Source organism: Poecilia reticulata, chromosome 17 (genome assembly GCF_904066995.2).
Source record: "Poecilia reticulata chromosome 17, P_reticulata-male-v2, whole genome shotgun sequence".
Classification (NCBI taxonomy): domain Eukaryota; kingdom Metazoa; phylum Chordata; class Actinopteri; order Cyprinodontiformes; family Poeciliidae; genus Poecilia; species Poecilia reticulata.
In genome coordinates this window covers 3,535,239-3,557,686 of record NC_088846.1, presented here as the reverse complement: position 1 = coordinate 3,557,686, position 22,448 = coordinate 3,535,239, and the positions used below count along the sequence as shown (strand labels likewise).

Here is a 22,448-nt window from a genome sequence, read left to right as displayed (position 1 = left end):
CCCTCGAGTTGCCAGATGAGGGGCAGTACTCACTGATTTGTTATTTTTGGAAACGTTTTGAAAGGATTGTTTTCCAGGTACCAAAAAATCTAACTTATTGCCAGAAAATGACTGGAAAAAATATATTTTTTAGGCACTATAACTGTTATGCATTGTATGACCCTTCAAAACAGTCCAGAAAAAGTTCGGACCTAAATCCAAATTGACGATCTGGAAGAAGACTCAACTGAAGCTTGAACTTTAGCAGTGGTCAATTCTTCCTTCCAAATGCAGTCTCTAGACGTGCAAAGTGAGTAGAAATACATTTCAAAAGTCTTACAGCTGGAATTACAGCGAAAAATGCTTCTGCACAGTACTGACCCGCTGGGACTGAATACAAATGAACATCACCCTCTAGATTTTGGTCTCCACTTTACAGCTATGGACTACTGTGCTGATTTATCAAATCCAATCACATCAGAACATATGGATGTTTGCGATTGAAACAAGACAAAATATGAAAAAAATGTCCTAAAATTCCACTCCAATACCTAAAGGTTTCTGACAAAATGTGAGTACTTCATGATTTCTGAATAATTTTGTGAAGCATAAAGAGACAAACATGTGTTTGAACTTATTTATTGAATTGTTTAAAGCTGTTATACAGAACTGTATAACTGTACAAAAAGAGAAATACTTGATTTGTCACTTTCCACTTATGCTGCAATGTTGAAAAATAAAGATTTATAAATATAATGATCAGAAAAAAAAAATAAAATAAAAAAATCAAGCAAATACATTCCACCTCATTACAGACAATCCATGAGCGGTTGGGGCACAATGAAGGGGTGATTCAGATTCAATCCATAAAAAAGGAAAAGCTAACTCTTAAGAGGTCAGAGCTTTGCAGACGGTGATGGACGTTTGGCTGGTTTTAGGGAACATGTCAGACTGATCCTACTCCAATTAGAGCCAATACCCAGAAGTCTGAGGAGACTGCGCTCTGACCTGTTCTCATTCCTCCTGCTCCTGTTTCCATATATAAAAAGGCACAAAACAGAAACCCTGTTTGCAGAGCTTCAATTTGTAACATGCGAGCTAAAGACACCGCCAGTTCAACAACAGACCTGCTGCAGATATGCTAAGCGCTCCGCCCCGTTCAAGCCTCACATACTGAGTTAACTGTGGTCCCCGATGATGGCACTGTGACAGTTCAAAGGTCATCTGTTGATGTACCTTTGTTCTAAACACAGTCCCATCCAGGACCTCCACCAAACGCCAGAGTACACACTGCCGCATGAAACTTAACAGAATATTCAGACAACAGACGCAGCAAGAGCTTAATGTTTGAGAGGAGACAATCTGAGGTGATGTAAACGATGTACCGAACACCAGCTGAAACCTGAAAACAGACTGACTGCTTTATAAAAGCAGTCCTGACATGCCGTGTAAGCTGATTAAAGCATTCAAACAAACAAACAAAAAGTGTAGACGTTCAGCAGAAACAAAAAAAAGAATGTTTGATTGCGACAACATGACAGTTTCTTTTAAAATACTGAGGTGGAGCAGAACCTGCCAGAATGCACAGATCAGATCAGTACTGAGTCAACTGGAGCTCCATCAACCTCCGATTCCTTCAATTTTTCTCTCTAGTGCAGCGGGACACTGGAAAGGACACGGGTTCCATCAGAACGCTACGTCTCCAACAGATCACACCAAGTGGCTTCAGGAAGCACAGTTGTGAATCGAGATTCCCTAAATTCAAAGCTGCTCGTATTTTCTTGAAGCAGGAAGCAGGTCAACCTGTGACCACAAAAAAGGGATTTGGTAACAAAATAAATAATCAAAATCAACCCAACAACAACAAAAAATAGATATATATTTATTTTCTACAACCCAAGATTTTACCGTTTAATACAGAACACAAAACCTGCAGCAGTAGGGGAATTGAAACATGCGTCTTATCGGTGAGCAGGGTGCAGCTCTGACTGATCTGGTTGGGAACGCTTACAGCTGATGCAGTGATGAAGATATGAATCAAATCATAATAGATATCGTTACAGTTTCTTCATTAAACAAAGATCTACCTTAGTGCTTAGTCATAACTCTTCAGTATTGGATGTTGACGGCATCTAACCTTTCAGATATGTGGCTAAAAGTAGATATTAATATATATATATATATATATATATATATATATATATATATATAGGCTAAATGCTCTGGAGGAGTGACAGAGAATTCTCTTAAATAATGAATCTGCTGCAACAGGAAGGGTCTTCCAATGAGAACAGACTTGTCCTTGAGAGTGAGAAATGTTCAGGTTTCTGGTTCAATTCAGATGAAAAACATGGATATGAATTTACTTCAGTTTCCAAACTTTTGTCTTTGAATAAATGACCCTTTGCATGTGACGACACGCTCTTCAGAAAGCGTAACACTCTGCCATGACGGACGTCAAAACAACCTACCCACATGGTAACTCCTGTAAAGTTTGTGAAAAAAACAGTTTGTAACCTAATATCATGTTCACGTTGTGGGTTTCACTATAAAAATGGTCAGAGTGCTGAGCACAAGCATAACAAACTGACAAGAAGGAAATCCAAACTTAGCCTGACTAGAACAAGTAAAAGCACAAGTTTTTTTTTTGCTATGCTGGCAAAAAAAACTTGGGAAAACAATCATAACTCTGTTCAATGCTCCCGTGTCTCACTTCCTATATCCGTCATGGTGTCTCAACACGATGAGGTGACATAGCTGCAAAGGGTCAAAACTAGGGGTTGCACCAACTAGTTGATTCCTTACTCTGCCGTGTTCCTTTTATGTGGCTAGTCAACTAATCGCAATCACGTGACAAAACTGACACTTCCAAGAAGAAGAAAGATGAGGAACTAGGTGAGTTTGTCAGATAGTTTGAGTTGTATAAAAATACAATCCAAACTAATTTAACGCAGAGGTACCGGAATAAGGCCGTCGCATGGTGTTGTGATTAGAGCAGACAGCCCGTATACAGAGGCCGCAGACAGCGGCTGTCCTGAGTTCAACTCTCGTCTTCGGTTCCTTGCCACATGTCATCTGCCCCAAATTTGTTCTTAAAAAAAATGTTTTTACCTGGTGCTGTGGTGGTGCATGAGTTAAGCACAACCCACATATGGAGGCCTTAGTCCAGTGGTTCCCAAACCTTTTTTCCTGGACCCCCCAGTGGTTCCCAAACTATTTCTGGGCCCCCCCTATGGCTTACAAATAGCTGTCTGGTTGAACGATGTGTGTGAGCAAAGGGGTTGGGGGGCGGATTCTTAGAGACTCCCTGTCATACTCAGTCCCGACTCCAGACAAATAAGGGGGGGGGAATCAACTTTTTAGGAGGCAAAATGAATCGTAGCTGAACATAGACAACACCAGTAGCCTACAAGCTACTTGTTAACAAGCTTAAGGTGATGTATTGATATTAGCTAGTCGTCTTTTAGCCAACTTCACCTGCATCCAACAGCTTTACTCAACAGTCTGTTAGTTTGGGGGAAAAACTGTGAAACGTTCTTTGCGTTTTGCTGGTTTGCTGTCATGATTCTAACACACACCTGCACAGCAGCAGCAGGTCTCATTCACTGCCGCAAAGGTGTAAACCCAGCGTGAGCATCGTAGCGCTCATGTTGCGTCTAAAGGCGGCTCGGAAAAACAGGTTAAGACATGTTAACAACGGATTAAACAGTTTTAACTGCTGATAAAAGTGACAGAGGAGACAGATATGGGAAGTGTGGAAGCCCCTACTGTATCAAATTGACATAGGAATAACAGAGTTGGCCCATTCTAAGGTAAAAACCGAGCGTATACAGCATTGTTTGTTTTTTTTTTCATTCAGATGGCTTCCCGCATGTCCCCTGCAATGGCACGGCGCATTGCAGGGGACAGAGGTTCCCACAGTTTGGGAACCTCTGCCTTAGTCCTCGACGAGGCCATCGCAGGTTCGATTCCCAGCCTGATGACCTTTGTCGCATGTCTTCCCCTTCTCTCATTAAACCACTTTCCTGTCAATTCACTATCAAATAAAGGCCACTAGAGCCAATAAAACCTTTAAAATAAATGGTTTTACGCTTATAAAAAATACTGTTAGAACACCTGGAGACGTAGTTCAAGCTGCATTCTGAGGACCTGACAGTCTATCCCTGCTGTTGTCTATGTGCTGGTTCATCCTGCAAAGTCAGAGAGCTGCTGCCCTGAGTAACTGGAGGATCCTGCTGCGCATTGGGGTGGAGGAGCAGCAGGTGGGCGCAATGATTTAAACTGTAAATTCATTAGAATCCGTGATTTGTTTATAATAAACTTAGCTTATATCTGAACATGGACGTCTGTGCAGGTTGCAACATCCTTTCTGCAACTATTCAAGATTATCATCCTGCTCATCAGTACCAGCAGAGCTGCTGCCACAGTGACCGACAGCAGCTCTGCTCTGCTGCCGCCGAAGAAGTTCGAGATGATGTTCTGTTTTTTTTGTTACTTTAATTCATCATAATAAACTTCTGTCTAAGTGGACTTTTGTCAATATCTGCTGTGAACATTGACAAATATTCCTGCAGACATCAGTCCTTCTCCTTGAATATGCTGTGTGCCCAAGACTGCCAGTAAGTTTTATTAGCTTACAGGCTAGTAAAGCCTGTAAGCTAATGTGAAGCAGATTCTCTTGTGTTTCTATGACGTCAGTGATCAGTCGATGTCGAATTAAGTTTTATCATACCGACATCAGCTTTAACAAACATGAAGCTGTGCAACCCCTAGTCCGTACCTCTCACTATGCCTTCCGTTATGATTTTGCCGCTTTACGCAGCAGGTGTTGTGATGCCAGTGGGCTTGGAAGGACTTGCACTTGAACACAGAAAAGGATGAATAGATGATGAGTGAATGAATGGAAGGAGGCGGATGTGATCACGGAGCTACTGCAGCTTGGTAAAAAGCACAGTACAAATCTTTGATATTTACAGAGAGAATACATTCAGACAAAACAGGAGAGGGGGAGTCTTCTCCCCTTTGCGAGGTACATTTGGCACTGCTAATACTCGACCCATTCCCCACACGTTGTTCAGTTTCGCTTCATTCCTTCAGCTGTCCTCTCACTGTTACCATTCCATTTCAGGTGTGTGATACTTTATAGTGATGGGCCCAGCACAGCAATACTTCAACAGGTGCCAGGCAGATCCAATCCTCCTGCAGCCTGTTCTGCCCCTGCTTTGATAAGCAGGGGTCTTTGGTTCTGAAGGCACATGAGTGCATCTTTCAACAAAACTCTTAGAAACTTCTTTGATAGTTACCCTCTTCTACCCCCGGCAGTGAGCAGGCCTGGCTTAAGGGGGTAGGGGGATCAGTTCTCTGCTTCTTGAGTCAATCCAGCTTTCAGTTCGTTGTTCCGGCAGAAATGGCGGAAGGCGGCTGGAGTTGGGTGTAAACTCAGATACCTTTGGTGAGATCTGTGATAACGTTGGCCTTTACCAGCTTGCGGAGGAACTCCTTCTCCTTGGCTATGTTGTGTGTCCAAGACTGCAAGGGGAAAAAGTCAGGAAAGAGATTTAGGTGGATTCAGCATCACAAGTCCAGAAGGAAGGTGACCAAGTTCTGAACATGCCTTAGACTACAATTCTCTGGGTTAGCTTAGCATTTCATTATTCCCATTTATTCACGATGTGGGGATTTCTATGTACAACAGGTAAAATAAGTATCCAACACATTGCAATTTGCCTTAGTAAAAATTTTTTAAAGGTGCTATTGACATGAAATGTTCATCAGATGTTGGTAACAACCCCTGTAATCCATGCATAGAAAGAAACCAAAACAAATAACTTCAAAAATTACGTTATGTGTAAAATAATAGACGGGAAAATTGCTGAACAAACCTACTGATACTTATTTAATACTTTGTACATAAGCTTTTGTTGGTTACGCCTCCTGCATGTAGAAACGCTCAGCATGCATATCTCAGGTGTAATTTTAGCCCATTACTCCACACAGTCTTTAAATCTCGAAGGTTCTGTAGGCCTCTTCTACAAACTCTCATTTTTAGTTCTTCCCATAGATTTTCAATTGGATTCAAGTCAGGTGATTTACTGAGCCATCCTTCATCATCCTGGCAACTGTATTTTCTTTCTCTGAAGAGTTTCCTTGGCTCTGTGTTTGGGATCACCGTCTTGTTGAAATGTCCACGCTCGTTTCATCATCATGTTTCTGGTAGGTGGCAGCAGATTTTTCTCAACAAGGTCTCGGTACGTTTTCACATTATTACACAGCATAATTTCCGAACTTCTATGTCTTTATTTTTTCATCAGTCAAAAATATGTTTTATGGTTTCTTCTGAGGCACAAAAACCAACCACTAGTTGGACACTATGGACAACTGAAGCACAACTTATTGGCATGAACATCGTGAACATGAACACATAGATGTTAGTCGTTTTTTAACATATCCATACTATACTGATTAGTAAGCCTGACATTACCAACTGATATTTATTTCCATGTTCTTGGCGTTTGTGTTCATAGGGAGGGTTTGGTCATGTGGGATTTGTTTGGTCATGGGACACTGAGTGAGTGATGCGTCACTGAATTTTGGGTTGATTATCATTATTTTTTTTTTAATTCGGGCTGGAACTTTTCTATTAGCTCGTTTTTAGTGTCTATAAATCTGACACACAAACTTCATCCAGACTAATGTGTTCAAGTTGTGCTAATAGAGGTTAGTCTGTAAGTGACGCTGTTCAAGCATAAAATAGCATCTCATTGCTAAACATGCAGCAGCAGCACAGACATCCCCAGCACTAATGTCAGCGTCCACAATCTACATTTCTAAAGTAGTATTTTCCCCAAATAATAATCCAGAGTTCCTGAAATACTTGAAAACTGAATGGGTATAGTCTCATTTTGCATCAATCTGATGGTTAAATGACCCAAATAACAGATAAAAAACAATAAGAATCTTTGTTGTTGAGCTCATATGTCCTTTTGTGGAATAGTTCAGCAACAAAAAGGGTTGTTGAATTGAAAATATTGCTTATTTTGTCAATATTTAGTTTAATTAAAATGTGATTAATTAAGAAATTTTAATAAAGTCCCACCACTACAAAAATCCTGTATAAACATAATTTTTCTTCCACATGAATTACTTATGAGTAATCCAAAGGTGGAACTCGTTTATTTAACTTGTTGAAAAGGCAACACAAGCTGCTGCGCTCTCTGCTCTATGCTGAAGAAAATATGCTGTTATCACATCAAGGATCAGGCTTAGAGAGAAACGAAGTAAATGTTATTTCATTTATGCAGTGCAGTGATGAGATGCTTTAGCTTTTATTCTAGAATTATTTATTTGGGTATAATCTTTAAAAAAAAAAAAAGAATTATGACATTGTAATAAGGTAAAAGGGCATTGCTTTGAGGCTAAATGCTTAGAAAGCAAAGAGGAATGAAGGAACAGTGAAGGGTGGTGTAGCTTGATGACAGAACACTGATCTAATCGCCTTTTACACTGATACACATCATTTGTTTTGAAACAGCTGGATGAACTGGAAAGTGACTTTGTATCAACTATGAACTGATTCCAGAAGCTTGTGGATCAAACGTAGCGTCACGTACTCCACATGGCGTCCATGTTGTACCGCAGAGTCAAAGCTGAAGTATCAAACATTTTCATATCGGCGTTTGATGAAGTAAGTGGGATCCCGATATTTGGGTCAGGATATCGCCCTCTGTGACAAACAGCTCCATTCTACGCAGATGGTTTCACAGCTGCGTGGTTCCTTAGGAGCAGATAATAACCCCACTGAGTGGCTGCAAGTTTGGCTTTTCAGCTTCCAAACAAAGGCGCTCCCATTATTTAGCCTCCTGTGGCAGATGATGACAGTGTTGATGAAGACGACGATAATAAATGCCAAAGGTTCACGGGGAGTTTAGACAAAGGTTATCATCATACTGAGCTCATGGTTTACACTCATCAGCACATGGGTGACATCTCCGATTCCCCTGCATCCCAGTGTAAACATGCAGAGAAACACTGACTGATTGTGTTCAGAGTGATCAAACGACACACAATGTTATAAAGGCTGATGAAAGATCCCCGGGAAATCATTCCATCTGTTGCTCTTTTTCATTTCATTAGAAAACTGATATCAGATTTGCCATTGTGGAATTTATTAACTCATTTTATTAACCTGTTAGCTTTGTCTGAATGTCTAAAAGGTAGTAATACAAAGAAATAAAGACATCAGTGAGAAAAATAAAAAATATCTGATAACTGCTTTTTTAGGATTTCTCCTCTGATCACCAGCACCAAACCTGGACAGCTCCAGTATGGTGGATATGAAGCTTCAAAGTTCCAAACTTATGGCCTGAACAAAAGAATTCAGATGAATGGAATGCATGTCACATGCACAGTGGTGAGGGCAGCACCCATTGCAATTTTCTGTCTGATCACTGATATTTAAAAAAAATTGATTGGTCGCATACAAGTTTCTTCTAACACGAACATCTGTGAAACATTTGTGAATTTGTAAAGACAAAACAAAACTGGGAAACTGGTTAAACAATTTCTGAATTATTTGTAAGCACTGGGAAAAAAAAAGGCTAAAAGTTTCCCCATCAGCACTACAGGACTAGTTCATGATTTCCAGTGAATTTCATCATTTCCATATTATATTATGAACAAACTTAGATCAACCTTCAACTTAAATTGAACAGAAATGATCTAAAAGAAAAGCATCGAGTTTATGAAACATTAACTAGTTAATCTTAACCTTAATAGCTTTTTGCCCTCAAGATCACCATAAATTTAGACCAATACCACAACACATGGACAAGCTAAGCTGAAATATCCTGTATCTCACAGATTCTTTCAAATTCAATTCAGTTTATTAATATAGCACAATTTACAATATGTCATCTCACTTAAAATAATAATTTTAAAAAAATCAGTCCAAAAATATATTCCAACTAAACCTAGATATCAAACAGAGCAGCAAGTTCAATTCATCATTCAGACTGGTAAGAACGTTGTCTATATAAGGACTCTTAAGGTGCTTTGCCACAGGAGTCCATTCCTGGTCTATCTGCTCATTTATTATGTTGTGAATTTTATCTTTTTATTTATTTTTTTTATAGAATGTGTGCGTGGCTATTGGTTTACATTTTTTGAATGCATTATTTAAATACAAAAGCTTGCACATTGCTTAACTGATTGATTTTTTTAACAGATGATCTATTGATCTATCTCCTGTTATACTGTCCTTCTGTCCCAACATAGACAGTTTTAACAAAACAAGCTAAAAACATTTTTAATAAAAGTTACAACTTCAATTGCTTTGCTAAAGATGGTAAAAAAATCAACAAGACTGTTTTATGCTATAGTTGTTAAACATAAATGCAGGTCTTATCAGCTTCTAGTTTCTTCATAGAATTATTGTTTTACATTTTCACAATAGAATGACTAAATGTGCCAGTAATATTAGTTACATCCATTTAACTTGTCATTAGATTAAAAATTGTAATTTTAAAAACAATGCTTTTTCTTGCAAATGTTTTATACTTTTCTTCATTTTAAAACCTAAAAATAGAAATAACATGGTGGTTCTTTAGAGATGACAAATTTATGTTGTCTTTTTCCAAAAGCTCTTATAACATTAGTTGGTCTAAACAGGTTTTATCTAGCTGGACTGAGGGATAAGATGGCTCTTTGGATTGGAAAGGTTGCAGACTCTGTTGAGAAGTAATATGCCTTCCCATTTTTCCATGATTTAAATCAAAGAATTCTGTCATGTTCAGAATAAAAATGGTAGAGAAGTTGTAACTCACCTCTTTAATGGCAGACATCTTGACGCTCTCATAGTAGTGCAGAGGTGCTTGAGGAGAGGTCATGTCGTAGCCAAAGCCAGCCACCGCCACCTCGTCACAGTTATGCAGCGCCATGGTTATAGCAACTGTTCCCAAAGTTGGAATGTTCTGCAGTAAAAACAGAGAAGTGGTTACAGCACAGGCATAGAGAAAGACACACATGCACGCGCACACACACACACACACACACACACACACACACGCACACACGCGCACACACACACGCACACGCAAACACACACACACGCACAATAACATGCAAACTGCATGCCTTCACCAAGGCTGGAAAAGTAAAAAAAAAGTTAATCACACACACCCCGCTCCACTCTGCCCCCTGAGGAATATTTTCATGCAAATCAGTCATAAATCCTGCAAGCAAACAGGCGGACTAGCCACCACATAACCACATCTGGTTGTAAGACAGAGCAATTATGACTTCTTATGTTCAATTCTAATTATGACATCTAGATAACTGAGATAAAGCTTTATTTTTTCTTTTTGGGTTGTTTCTCAAAATTACAACTTTAGTTCAGACTTGCACATTGAGCCCAGAAAGTCCCAGTGTTTTGGAGCGGTATGCCTTCGTTGCTTTGCTGAAAGGAAATTGCAGTCAGGCTGTGGCAGGTTTAGTTCCACTCATAGCAAAGTGAAAGATTAATAAAAACTTTCTGCTTTCATTCAGACTAAAAATTATTATGACAATGATTTCTGCCTTAATCAAGCAGCCAGATATGCTTCTGTGTCTGCTGTGCACTCCTGGATTTGTTCTGCTCCATTGCTGCTAACTGAATTTGAGCACTTGGTGATTAACTATTACCTTAAAGGTGTGACCCCTGGAGCCCCCACACTCCCACTCTCCCTCCCTCACCTCCACCCCCCACCAACACAGTGATGTACAAGGTTGAAGTGTGCTTCCTAACCGCCCTGGGCTGCCAGAGATCCTGGCTCTACACATGTTTTGTGTGCATGATTGAGGGAATGGACATTGGATGAAGGACGGGGGGGAAAAAAAAAACAAAACAAAAAAAAAAAAACATCGGCCTTGGACTAAAACATGCAGGTGGAGCAGAGAGAGTGCAAGGAGGTCCTATTTAAATCATTACCCTGATTTGCAGCCCTCAGGGTTGGTGGAGCTGGACCAACAGCTGGCTAACCTCCTACTGCGTGTTCTAATCGCGATTATTTTAAACACACATACACACACACTCAACATCAAACACATGCAGAACAAATAGATCTCCTCATTAATTTCCATGTCCATAAACACTTAATACAGGGTTTAGAGGAGAAATTGGGAAGTGTTACTGGGGAAAACAAAATGTGCCAGATCACATAAGTCTGCAGCCTAAAGTGTACAACACAGCAAAGCAAACACACAAACGTGCAAACACAAACTCATTATCTCCTCCTCCCCCCCCCACACACACACGCACACGCATACACACACGTACACACACAAAAGCATAAAGCCACATGTTTAACACATGTTGCAGGGTGAAGTTCATGTAGGGGTGTTGTGGTATCCCCACAGGGCAGTGTTAGGGTGATACACTCCTCATGCTGCCTCTAATTCTTTAACAATATCCCCCTGCAGAGCACACACAAGCATCTGCAAATGGAACATATGCTACAATTCTATTAGGAAAAGAAATATCATTAAAATTATTTCGGTCAACTCTGAACCCACAATTATTTAAACTATTCTTCACTGAGTTTGTTCTGCTATAGAGAACAGTGCATTTAATATGACATTTTTCCCAGAAACTTCTTATACAACCTTTCTTCAAAGTACCGTATTTTTCCGACTATAAGCCGCTACTTTTTTCCCCATGCTTTGAACTATGCAGCTTACAGCCCGGTGCGGCTTTTCTGTGGATTTTTCTTCAAGCACAAGAGGCCTCTATAGCAGGAAGTGAATCATTGGAAGTCAAAATTGGAAATCAAAGTGCTGATTTTCATTTAGAACAAGCACATGCTAGCAGCAGGCACGACGGAAAAATGTTTTCAAACTCATACCCCCTGACCATGGAAACAACATGAAAACGTTCATATGATGCCACTTTTAAGTTGAAGGCAATCGATCTGGCAGGACAGATCGATAGCTGCTGCACGTAAGCTCGGCGTAAACAAATCCATGGTTCGGGTTTGGAGACGCAGGGCTGATTTATTAAGGATGCAGCCCTCTCTGCTGCGTCCTTGAGCAGCGGAGATACCAGCAGCTTATAGTCTGGTGCGGCTTATGTACGTTTCAATTTTTATTTTCTTTTTTAAACTTTGTGGGTGTGGCTTATAGAGAGGTGTGCTTTATAGTCCGGAAAATACGGTAGCTGAAAGTGTTACTCAAATGTAAGACATTATTAAAAAAAATAAAACTAATACTTGTCCAACATCTTCTGGGAAAAAAAACAAAACAACAAAAACTGGACATAAATTGAAAATATCGAAGAACTGCAGAATAAATAAAAACGTTTTTAAATAATCATAACTAACTAAAGATCAACTTATTTGACAAATCAAATTTCTTCATATTTTTTATCCACTAAGCTAAATTTATTTTTGTGTATGAAAATGTAGGCTAAAAATCACTTCCTTAAGGATGGCACTAATATTGGTATCAGCCTGTATTAGTGATTTTTTTTTAACACCTATTAGTATCAGTATGATAAATAAAACTGGATTTTATTTGAATCTGGTTGTTGTTTTGTTCTGGAGGGGAGGAGATTGATCACGTGTTTGTTTGGTAATATGACGGTGCAGAGCAGGACTGTGGGGAGTTTAACTGAAGCAGAGGTGAAGTCAGCAGTGTGGTCGTTTCTTTAAAGATGTCGACAGGTTACTGATGTGCATATAAAAATAAATATATATTGGTGAATATTGCTGTGAGCCATAACAGCAAAACTCATATTGTTGAGTTACAAGGTAAAGTAGATATCACCGAGTAACAAAACTCCCATCATGGGTTTTTCCATCCGTGTCTGTATCTAACTCTTAAGGGTTCATTCACACCGGCCCTGTTTAGTCCATTTTAATCAAACTCTAGCTCATTTACCTATGAAGTCCGGTTTGTTTTGGGAGGCGTGAATGCAGAATCAAACTCTGACAGAGACTAAAAAAAAACAAAGTGTGGCCTACCTAAAAACCAGGTCTCCATTTGGTTTAAGTGAACTCTGGTGCGCTTCCAATGCATATGTGAACGCCAAGCGGACCGGACACCGCTCCAACACCAGGAAGCCGACTATAGCACAGGGCATTCTGGGTAAATACAACCAAAACAAACGCATGTCTGTCTAGTGTTAGCAGGAGAAATGGCTCGTGGTCAGGCATGGAGTGACGAGGATGTAAAGGCCCACGTACAAATAAATCTTACAACTAAAATCTGACGCAACACCATTTTTGTTTACATTTTATGAAGGAGGAAGTTGAGCTTGTCGTTTCCTTTAGTGGTTGTTGGTGCAGTTTCATTCCCAACTTTTTCCAACTACCTAGAATGAGTTGACTGACGCTGCTAATGTTTCCCTTCTCCCTTCTTTTGCTAGTTTGATGACTTTTCAAATTATGACCGCTCTGAGCATATAGGTTCAGCCCTTGAAAGGGACACAAATACTTCAAGTATCCAATTAAAAGAAGTGTTACAACTGTGAAAAGATGTGAATCTGGCACTCTGAGCATCTTACCCCTTTGCCCATTAAACCATTGTTGAATGGCAGGCCTATGAACTGGAATGCAGCCTCCTGGATGAAGTATGGGTTGAGGATCCTCATTTCAGCTGGCTTCCGAGGCACATGCTGAGCTACAGACTTCCAGAAGCCATCCATACGACTCTTGATTGTTGAAAAGGAAACGGGAGAAAGAAAATATTGTACATTAGTCATTTAGAACATCAGTGGTAGACTACTTTTTGTCCCAGCCAGACAAATTGAAACATTTTTCCCAGAAACATGACTCAACTGTAGACAGGCGATAAGGTTCACTGAGAAAACATGACAGCACACTTACCTATGTAGAACTGACATAAAGCACAGAAGCTAAGCAGGAGCCATGGACTTTCTACTACTCATTAAGGAAATGGCTTTCTGGCCTTTATGGATGTTGTAAGGACGGAGGACACACAGGGCATCGGTAATTATGAGCTGTCAGAAAATACGTCTAACAGCCTGAGGGGGCTGCCAACATCCTGGAGGCTTTAGAAGTTACTAAAATACAGAAACATCCTTTAAAAGTTTAGTAGACTAAGAAAAGTGCTCAGGAATAATAAGTACTTAATGTATTCCCATTCTTCTAAAACTATACCTTTTGATGTTGCTCACAAATTTAAATATCACCTGGCATTTGTCATGTCTAAACTGATTGCTAAACATGAACTATTCTCTATAAATTCACAGTAGGATTTTACTCTTCTGAATTTGGCTTGGCACTAATTTCTAAGAGGAAAAAATAATGTTTTGCTTCTTGAATATAAATAATGGTCAAAGCTTTTTTTTTTTTTTTTTTTTTTTTTTTACCAAAAGTGATTTTATTTATTTATTTTGGTGGGCAAAGATTGGTGGTGGTTTTTTAGCCAGAGACACTTATGGCAAAAAATTACTTTGACTATTATTTTAGGAAGGTGACAGTCATTGAATATACCATGCATATCAACCACTTCAGATTGATGATATGCAGCTCCACAATTCTTAAATTTGACTATCAACTTCAATCCAATTCATTTTTATAACACTATTGGTTTAGTGAAATCTAATACAACCAATCAATCAAATTCAGGCTTTTTCACATAAGATTTTGCAGATTTTCTCACAGAGCAGAAACCTGAAAACAATATTCACCTTGATCTGCTACACATGTCTAAAAAGTATAGCAAAACACAAAACAGACAAAAAGACTGAACGTACCAATTATTATGTAAAAGCTTTTTGAGTTCTCAATATGACTAGAAATTCAGTGTACAACTGCAGTTTTCTGGCCAATTACCAATCTTTTAAAATCCTGAACTGCTGATTTCAATTTTGGTGTTTTTTTTTGTTTGTCATAAAAGTCTCTAAATACAGTGAAAAAGTTACTTAGTTGGCAACAGTGGGAGACAATAGGTGACAGCACACGTGCAGACATGACCTGGTGGGCGGTTCTGTCAGTCAGTCCTCTGTCTCTGCAGAGCCAAAGAGCATATGAATGGATGATGGATGGATCTATATGTATCTACATATGTACACATACACATATGTATACATATCCACACATGTACACATATACACATATATACAAGTACACTTACGACATGTTCTCTGGAACTTCCTTTAAGTGACTTTAAACCACAGGAATGAAACATTTCAGCCATTTTAAAATCGTAACTTTTTAAAACCTTTTTAATTTTCGTACCCGTAACTGGCCAACACATAACCACTGGGAGGTGCTTTGGTGATAATTTCACTGGCTCTTCATTTTAACATCTTTTTAATATTTTTTTTTTATTCTTTTTAAATCAAATGTAAGTTTAGTTGTCAAATTTGTTGCAGTCCAGGGAAAGGAGCTGGGAACAATCCGGTACTGTGTGATCATCTTTCCTGATGATGTGGATTCCTAAAGGCAAAAAGCTAATAAAGTGAGTACATGTAAATGGGAATCACCTGTTCAAACAACTGAGCACCCACCGTGCCACCTTTGATACAACACTGTACGTCTCCTGATAAGAGAGAAAATGTGTGTGTGCGTGTGTGTGCATGGTGGTTAACACAGGCAGTAGCAACAAGTCTGCTGACTTTGTGGCTTCACTTTGAATGTGCGCCCAGCTCTGAGCCTTTTGCGAGCTGCAACAGGAACAGCAGCTCATCTCTCCTGTCAACACAGCTTGTGTTTGCCAGGAATCTCTTTAGCTGCACTACTTAAATGTCTGTGTGCACTGAGTAAAGAGAGTGATGCTGCTTTTTTTCCCCTTTATACTAGGAAGGAGAGAAACTCATGACAACACAAACCCGTAAGCTCTACAGAGTAATGACCCAACGTACACAGACAAATATCACAGGGCGGAAATCTTTTTGAAGACTTAAAAGCGAAGGTACAGGTGGTTTTCAGAATTATGGGGACATTTAGAATAGAATGATTCAATGTTGTTAGCAGGGAGGGAGATTGTATATATATATATATATATATATATATATATATATAGTAAAATAAAATCTAAAATAAAAGTAGTGTTAAGAGAAGTGTTTTGGGTAAAAAGCTGCAGGTTGTTAATTCTCAAAAACACAAACAGGATTAAGGTGAAGTAAGCGTAGTTTTGGAGGGGAAATGTACCCTCTCCCCCCACCACCCCCCGGGATGTTTTTAGGGTATTGAAACATTGGGGCCCAAACGCCTTGTTCCTTCCGTTCCCCCTTACAAAAAAATGGTCTTCAAGTCTGTGTCTATCCATATTTCAAACTAATACATTGTTGTATTTTGTTTGTTTGATCATTCTATTAGGTATGCTATAGAAAATTTTATTACATATGAGTTATGTAAAAAAACAAGTGCAGTCACAGCAAATGTCTTGTCAGCAAGGCAAAAGAACATTTATAAATAAAAACATACCGCTGCTATATTAATTTGTTAAAGTCAGCAAAACATACTATGAGTACCGTATTTTCCGGACTATAAGGCGCACCGGATTATAAGACGCATGCTAAAATATACGGTCAACAAAAAAGAAAAAAAAAAAGGTAACAGAAACAAAACAGTAAGTTTATTTGAACTTTATTCGACTATGTAACAATACACTCACGTTATTTTTTATTATTCTTCCACAAATCCATCAAAAGTCCTCCTCTTCTGTGTCTGAATTGAGCAGCTGGGCAATTTCGCCATCAAACATGCCAGGTTTCCTCTCATCATTGTCGGAGTCAGTCTCGTTGCCAGGTGGCTATAACGATGCCGGCTTTCATGAAAGCTCGGACAATAGTTAAGGCAGATACTTTAGCCCAGGCATCCACAATCCATTCACACATGGTGACGTAATTCGCCCGGCGCTGCCTCCCCGTCTTCGTAAACGTGTGTTCGCAGGCTGTCATCCATCGCTCCAACGCCGCTCGCAACTTCTTTTTGAACGGCCTGTTTACACCAATGTAAAGCAGTTGGAGTTCTTTTGTTAATCCTCCCGGAACGACGGCAAACTCCAAATTAGTTTGCTTCACTTCCTTTTTCACAGTAGCAGTGAGATGGGCGCGCATGGAGTCGCAATGGTGATGCGTGCAAAAAACCTATCCGGTTTTTACCGGAGGCGTATGCTGCAGAACTCAGACAACAATTCTCTGATTGGTTTATTGCTGCTGGCGTACGTACTTTACATATTACAAAATGTCCTCTGGCTGGTTTATTGCTGCCAGCTTACGTACTGTACACTTTACGTCTCTGTCAGGGACAGATTTTGGAATTCAGTGCACACATAAGGCACACCGGATTATAAGGAGCACTGCTGATTTTTGAGAAAATTTAAGGCTTTTAGGTGCGCCTTATAGTCCGGAAAATATATTATTTACTTCTTTTACATAAGAGATTTACTGGCCAGCTGATGTATTGGTGCCGATTTTCCTAATTTTGGGAGATGGGTGATTGGCCGATACTTGCATGAGAAGCCGATCTTATTCACTGTTTTCATCTACTTTAGCAAAGGTCTAAAAATCACCCACTGTCTTCTGTTCTGCTGTGAGAGAGGTTTTGACTGATTGAACATGCACTGTTGCAGTTAACAACAGTCTCACTGTTACCAACTCGGCAACTTTCTTGCCACTTTTAGTGACATTTCAGACAAAAAAAAAAATTATATCGTCCAATATTGGCATTGGCAGGTCAGGATTTTTAAAGATCGGTGATCAGCGATCAACCAGAAAACTGCAGTCAGCGCAGCCCTACAAGAGAATTTAAAATTGTGACCAAGGCTCCTCTGTTTTTGCTACCGACAGACGACTATGTACTGTGTTAATGGAACTGCCCCACCGAGGGAAGTAAAAAACACCAGAGGTTTATTGCAGTCAAAACACCATTTGAGCTCGATTGGTGCCAGAATTCAATGCCCTTGGAGTAGCTGCAACACTTTTGGATGGTGAAAACAAACTCAGCTGAGTATAAAATTGTAAATGGTTTGTACTTGCATAGTGCTTTATCAAGTCCAGAGGAACCCAAAGTGCTTCACACTACATTCAATGAATCAATCATTCACATTCTGATGGTGGCAAGCTACTGAATGGCAGACACAGATCGTTCATGGCAGCAAAATACAACTTTTTTCAAATAACATTGCATTAGAAAAAATATATAAACACTTTAATTACTACACTCTGCCTTCTAGTAATGCCAGTTGTCAGGTCAAAAAAACAGCGACCATTCATCACAAACTCCCTTTTAACATGAAATACATATTACACTCAAATGCATTCCAAGGCTACGTTTCCACTTCAGCCTGAAGTGACCCAAATATGATTTTCTTTTGCTCTTTTCATGACAGTCTGAACAACACAGATCAGATTTTTATGCGACCCAAGCCACTTGGACATGTGTTTTAAATCTAATACATATACAAACTTTTTAAATGTGACCTGAGTCTGTACGGCCAGGTTGCATTCATCCGACCTGAATATTACTGATACGTGACAAATGTTTACTATTCTGCATCCTAATATGTGCAAGCGGCAAAATAAACAAACATGGCGAACCATAATGAGGATTAAGTTGTTAATGTGTTGAACAATGTTAAACACCTAAGATAAGCTCCTCCCCTTTGTTAGCATCCGTGTTTACTTATGCAAACACTGAGCATTTCTTTTTTTAGACAAGTTTCTTTATTTTTCCAACTCAGAATTCACACACAAAAAAAAACAAAACAATCAGAATTGAGCATTAAAGCCTGCAGTGTGAATGTAGCCAATACAAGATCCCCCCCAACAAAATTTAAAATGACTGGACAATTTTAGCACATTTACAGTACATATTGACCACTGCCTCAGGAAGCTTCTTTTGATAAATGATCAGCCGTGTTCTCGAATCGATGCTACAGAATCTCTATGGTGACAGACACTGCAGGAGTAATATTCAATAAACCGGTTGGCGCACATATTGCCACCTAGTGGTCGTTTCATGTAACTGTTTGCAGAAGAAAAGTTTAATTTACCCATTTTCTTCAAATCTTACCTGTTTATTTTTTTATCTGTGACATATGTATGACTTACAACTGATAATTCCAGCCAGTTAAACATGTCGTACTCTGAAAGGATCTTTTTTGTACTCAGTTGATCTGACACTGGTTGAATGAACACTGACAATCTCCTACGATCTCAATAACTCCACACACACACAGGCAACAGTGTGTTTTTACCTCATCACTCTTCTATTCCTCACCTTATTCTCGACAATCTTGTACTTTATCCCATTTTTCATCTTGATCACTATCCTTGCATTCTGAACATAAGAAAATGTAATTATTGAATTTCATAAAAAGTAGAGAACAAGCTATTAAAAAAACATAACAGTACACTACTAGTGAGTGAATAACTACATTTATGAACATTTAACTATTGAATGACACAATGAAGTGGAAACATGTGAACTCTACTGACATGACAATCATTTTGTGGCCTCATCTCAGATCACCTGGCAACTTCCTCACCTGCATCCATATTTTTGCCCTGTCACTTCTAGACTCCCATCTTCGTCTGTGTTCTACTAGCTAAAAAACAAACAAAGAAAAATCAAAATATTGCTCTACATATGACAGTGAAAATTCAGCTCAGAAAATTGAGCTGAATGTGACAAATTGCATGAATTAAAGTTAATTTAGAATCACATTATGCTCAATATTTCTATTAATTGATCTAAAATGTCTCCATTGTATATGAAAATATGACTAAAAACTATTACAGGTAGTAAATGCCCCTGTCATTTCAAATGACTACTTCATTTTCATAACCTGACAGACAACACATGACGATAAATCTCAGGTAAAATGGTTTTGGTCGTAGTGTGTGGTGTCTGGTCAGACAACAGCAGCAACACACCACACACACCAATTCCACTCAGCAGTATTCAGATTCCAGAAGGAAACTGCCCCTCAAGCCCTGCGATACCTTATGAGACTTTAGAGTAAAGAAACCTGGCAGACAATTTAGAGGAAATGGAGAGAGTTTGGTGAATTCTCTTAAGTGATAAAAAATGTTGGATAAAGGAGTGGAGAGAACACGAGCAGGGGTATCTGGCTAGAATCCTAGCCTCTCCGCTGATGCATGTTCTATATGAGGGATTTCTTTAAAATGCCAAGTGCCGATGAGGGATGGGAATCTTAGGCACCTGGTAAAAGGATTTTATTACAATTCGCCAGGCCAACGAGCAATCAACATTAACCTTTTCTGAATTAAGGTGATACTTCAGCATCGCTAGCTTGATGAGTTATCGCTGTACTTCCATCTCTGGCTTGAAACGTATAACATAAAGCCTCACGTTTATTCTATTGCAGATTTCCTTTCAATTTCACATATACCTGTCAGTTTTTATAGCTTTATTCTAGTAATTAATTGTTAAAATACTTTAGAAAAATAACGATTTATAGGATGTCCTAATGTTTTTTTCATATCTGTGTATCACCAAGGTGTGTGATGTGATGCATTTATTCCTGATTAAATTTAAAAAAGAAAGTCATGAGGATAAACCCACATTGAGGTTTTATTGCCCACAAGAATGTGACACCAACAGTTTTCTGCTTAGAACGTTAAACCTAGATTAATGAGTGTCATTTGTAGAAAGATTGCAAGAACATTTAGCTCTCCAGCTTGACAAATACAAGTCAACAATTTAGAACTAAGAAAATATCTTGGTATGAACAAATAATGAATCCCAAGGTTTACAGCTTCAGTTCAGAAAATGAATTCAAGGAGATTGACTCATCTAGAAAGGAAACGCTGGATTCCACATCAACACTCCTGTCTGTGTGAAAGCATCTACCGAAAAAGGCAACAAACAATCTGAAGTAAGGTGATTTTTTTGCATCGCTAGCTTGATTAGTTGCATTGCTGTAATTAAAGCATGCTGCACACAAGCGCGGCATTACAGAACTTCAAATTGTCACTTTAGTAATAACTATTTTTTTTGCCTAAAATTGTCTTTTGGCAACAAAGAGGTGTTGTTTTGCTAAAAATCCCTTTTGACAAATCATAGGCCACTTTTTGAGGAAGGTGAGAAAATGTGAGCTTTGGTCAAATGCCGTCATCCAATGATACCAACAATGGCACAGTCTACCATAACAAACACAAATAAACCACTTGCTACAGTAAAATTAATTAACTATACCATAAAATTTTCACCAAGTGGAATTTATGTTCTGTTCAGGAGCACTGAAGTTCTCTTAGCAGGTTTGAAAAGGCTCACTGTTATCTGTGTTAAATTATTGGAAATAAAGGGATTGCCAGAGGATTTACAGGATAAAGCTGTTTACAAGTTTTGCAATATCTAAAGATGTGTCCTTTTAATTATCCTTATTCATTTTCATTTAACGGTGACAGTCATAGGATCACCATTAACATTGGTGGAGTCTTCAAAGAGGAAAAGTTACACAAATAAAGATGGTTTGTGTTTGCCAAACTGTATCTAATAACACTCGAGTTCCTCTATAGCAGTGTTGTCATCGAGAGCTGTAGCTTTGTAAAGGCCAAGCGTACCTGCCATGCAATCTCAAAGCTAGAGGACAATCAAAGCTTCAGAAACCATCAAATAAAGACTTTAAAGCAAAGGATTAGTGGAGACAATAATTTGGGTGAGGTAAAAATCCTACAAGGAGAAGCAAAACCAGCGACCAAACCAAAGGAAACAGTGATCCAGCCTGAATGGAAGAGTGACGAGGGGAAAAAAAATGTAAAAGAAAATGTCAAAAGTTACAACGTTGGTGAAGTTCCTAAATTAGGCTGGGAATGCCCATTATCCCTTGCATCCTTTTCCTGTCACATAAAATTAAATACATGCTTTCCAAAACAGACGTAAAATGTCTAAATAAGTAAACTGTACAATTTCTAGCCTTGCTTTTACAGCTTAAAATGTAGTTAGGTTTCACTGTGGCTTAAATTTCTTTGTGGCGCAAGCCAATGAAACCAGACTCCTGTTTTAACAAAAATGTTCCTCCGTGTCAAATGAAACAGATAGCTCAATATATGGCTCCTCTGGGGCTGAGGGAAAATTACAGCAGCCATGAACGGGGCTGATACACTGCAGATAAGGGAGGGAGGCTTTCCTTCACATATGCTGGTTCCTACAGGTGGTTTTAAAGCCTTACTCTGTAAACAGACTTTGAGGAGGGGAGCTTAACCGTCTTCACACCAGGCACGGTATGTGTTCGCTTTTAAAGTTATGGCCTAATTTTGAAAATTGTCCACAATAATTAGATAATACATCTGGAGAGGCAGATGTGCTCACATCCTAGACAACTATCGAACTGTTTGGCTCTAACTGCGTTCTTCAATCCTGTAAACAACTGGGTGAGGATGTGGTTGTGTTGGCTTTTTATGAAGTGGATGACTTAAATGAGGAGGACTGAATTCCGGAAGGCCGACTTGAAGCAATTTAAAAACCAAAACAGCAGCAAAGAACTTAGAACAATCCCAA

At 39.0% G+C, this 22,448-nt stretch overlaps 1 protein-coding gene across 15 annotated transcripts in view; it reads right to left on the bottom strand.

Annotated features, from left to right (window-relative positions):
* Nucleotides 1-602: 602 nt before the first annotated feature.
* The window catches only part of st3gal3b (ST3 beta-galactoside alpha-2,3-sialyltransferase 3b), a 64,812-nt gene continuing 42,966 nt past the window's right edge, over nucleotides 603-22,448 (bottom strand). For 10 of the 15 annotated variants that reach the window (XM_008433395.3, XM_008433396.2, XM_008433397.2 and 7 more), the window contains 5 exons: nucleotides 19,471-19,530; nucleotides 19,203-19,262; nucleotides 13,514-13,660; nucleotides 9,801-9,947; nucleotides 603-5,508 (listed from right to left, as the gene is read on the bottom strand). In XM_008433395.3, the coding sequence (XP_008431617.1) occupies nucleotides 5,419-5,508; nucleotides 9,801-9,947; nucleotides 13,514-13,660; nucleotides 19,203-19,262; nucleotides 19,471-19,530 (504 nt within the window). In that variant the 3' untranslated portion in view covers nucleotides 603-5,418. Of the gene's footprint in view, nucleotides 5,509-9,800; nucleotides 9,948-12,971; nucleotides 13,092-13,513; nucleotides 13,661-16,015; nucleotides 16,920-19,202; nucleotides 19,263-19,470; nucleotides 19,531-22,448 lie in introns of those variants that run through there. The other 5 variants (XM_008433401.3, XM_008433406.3, XM_008433407.3 and 2 more) reach the window with 3 other exon arrangements.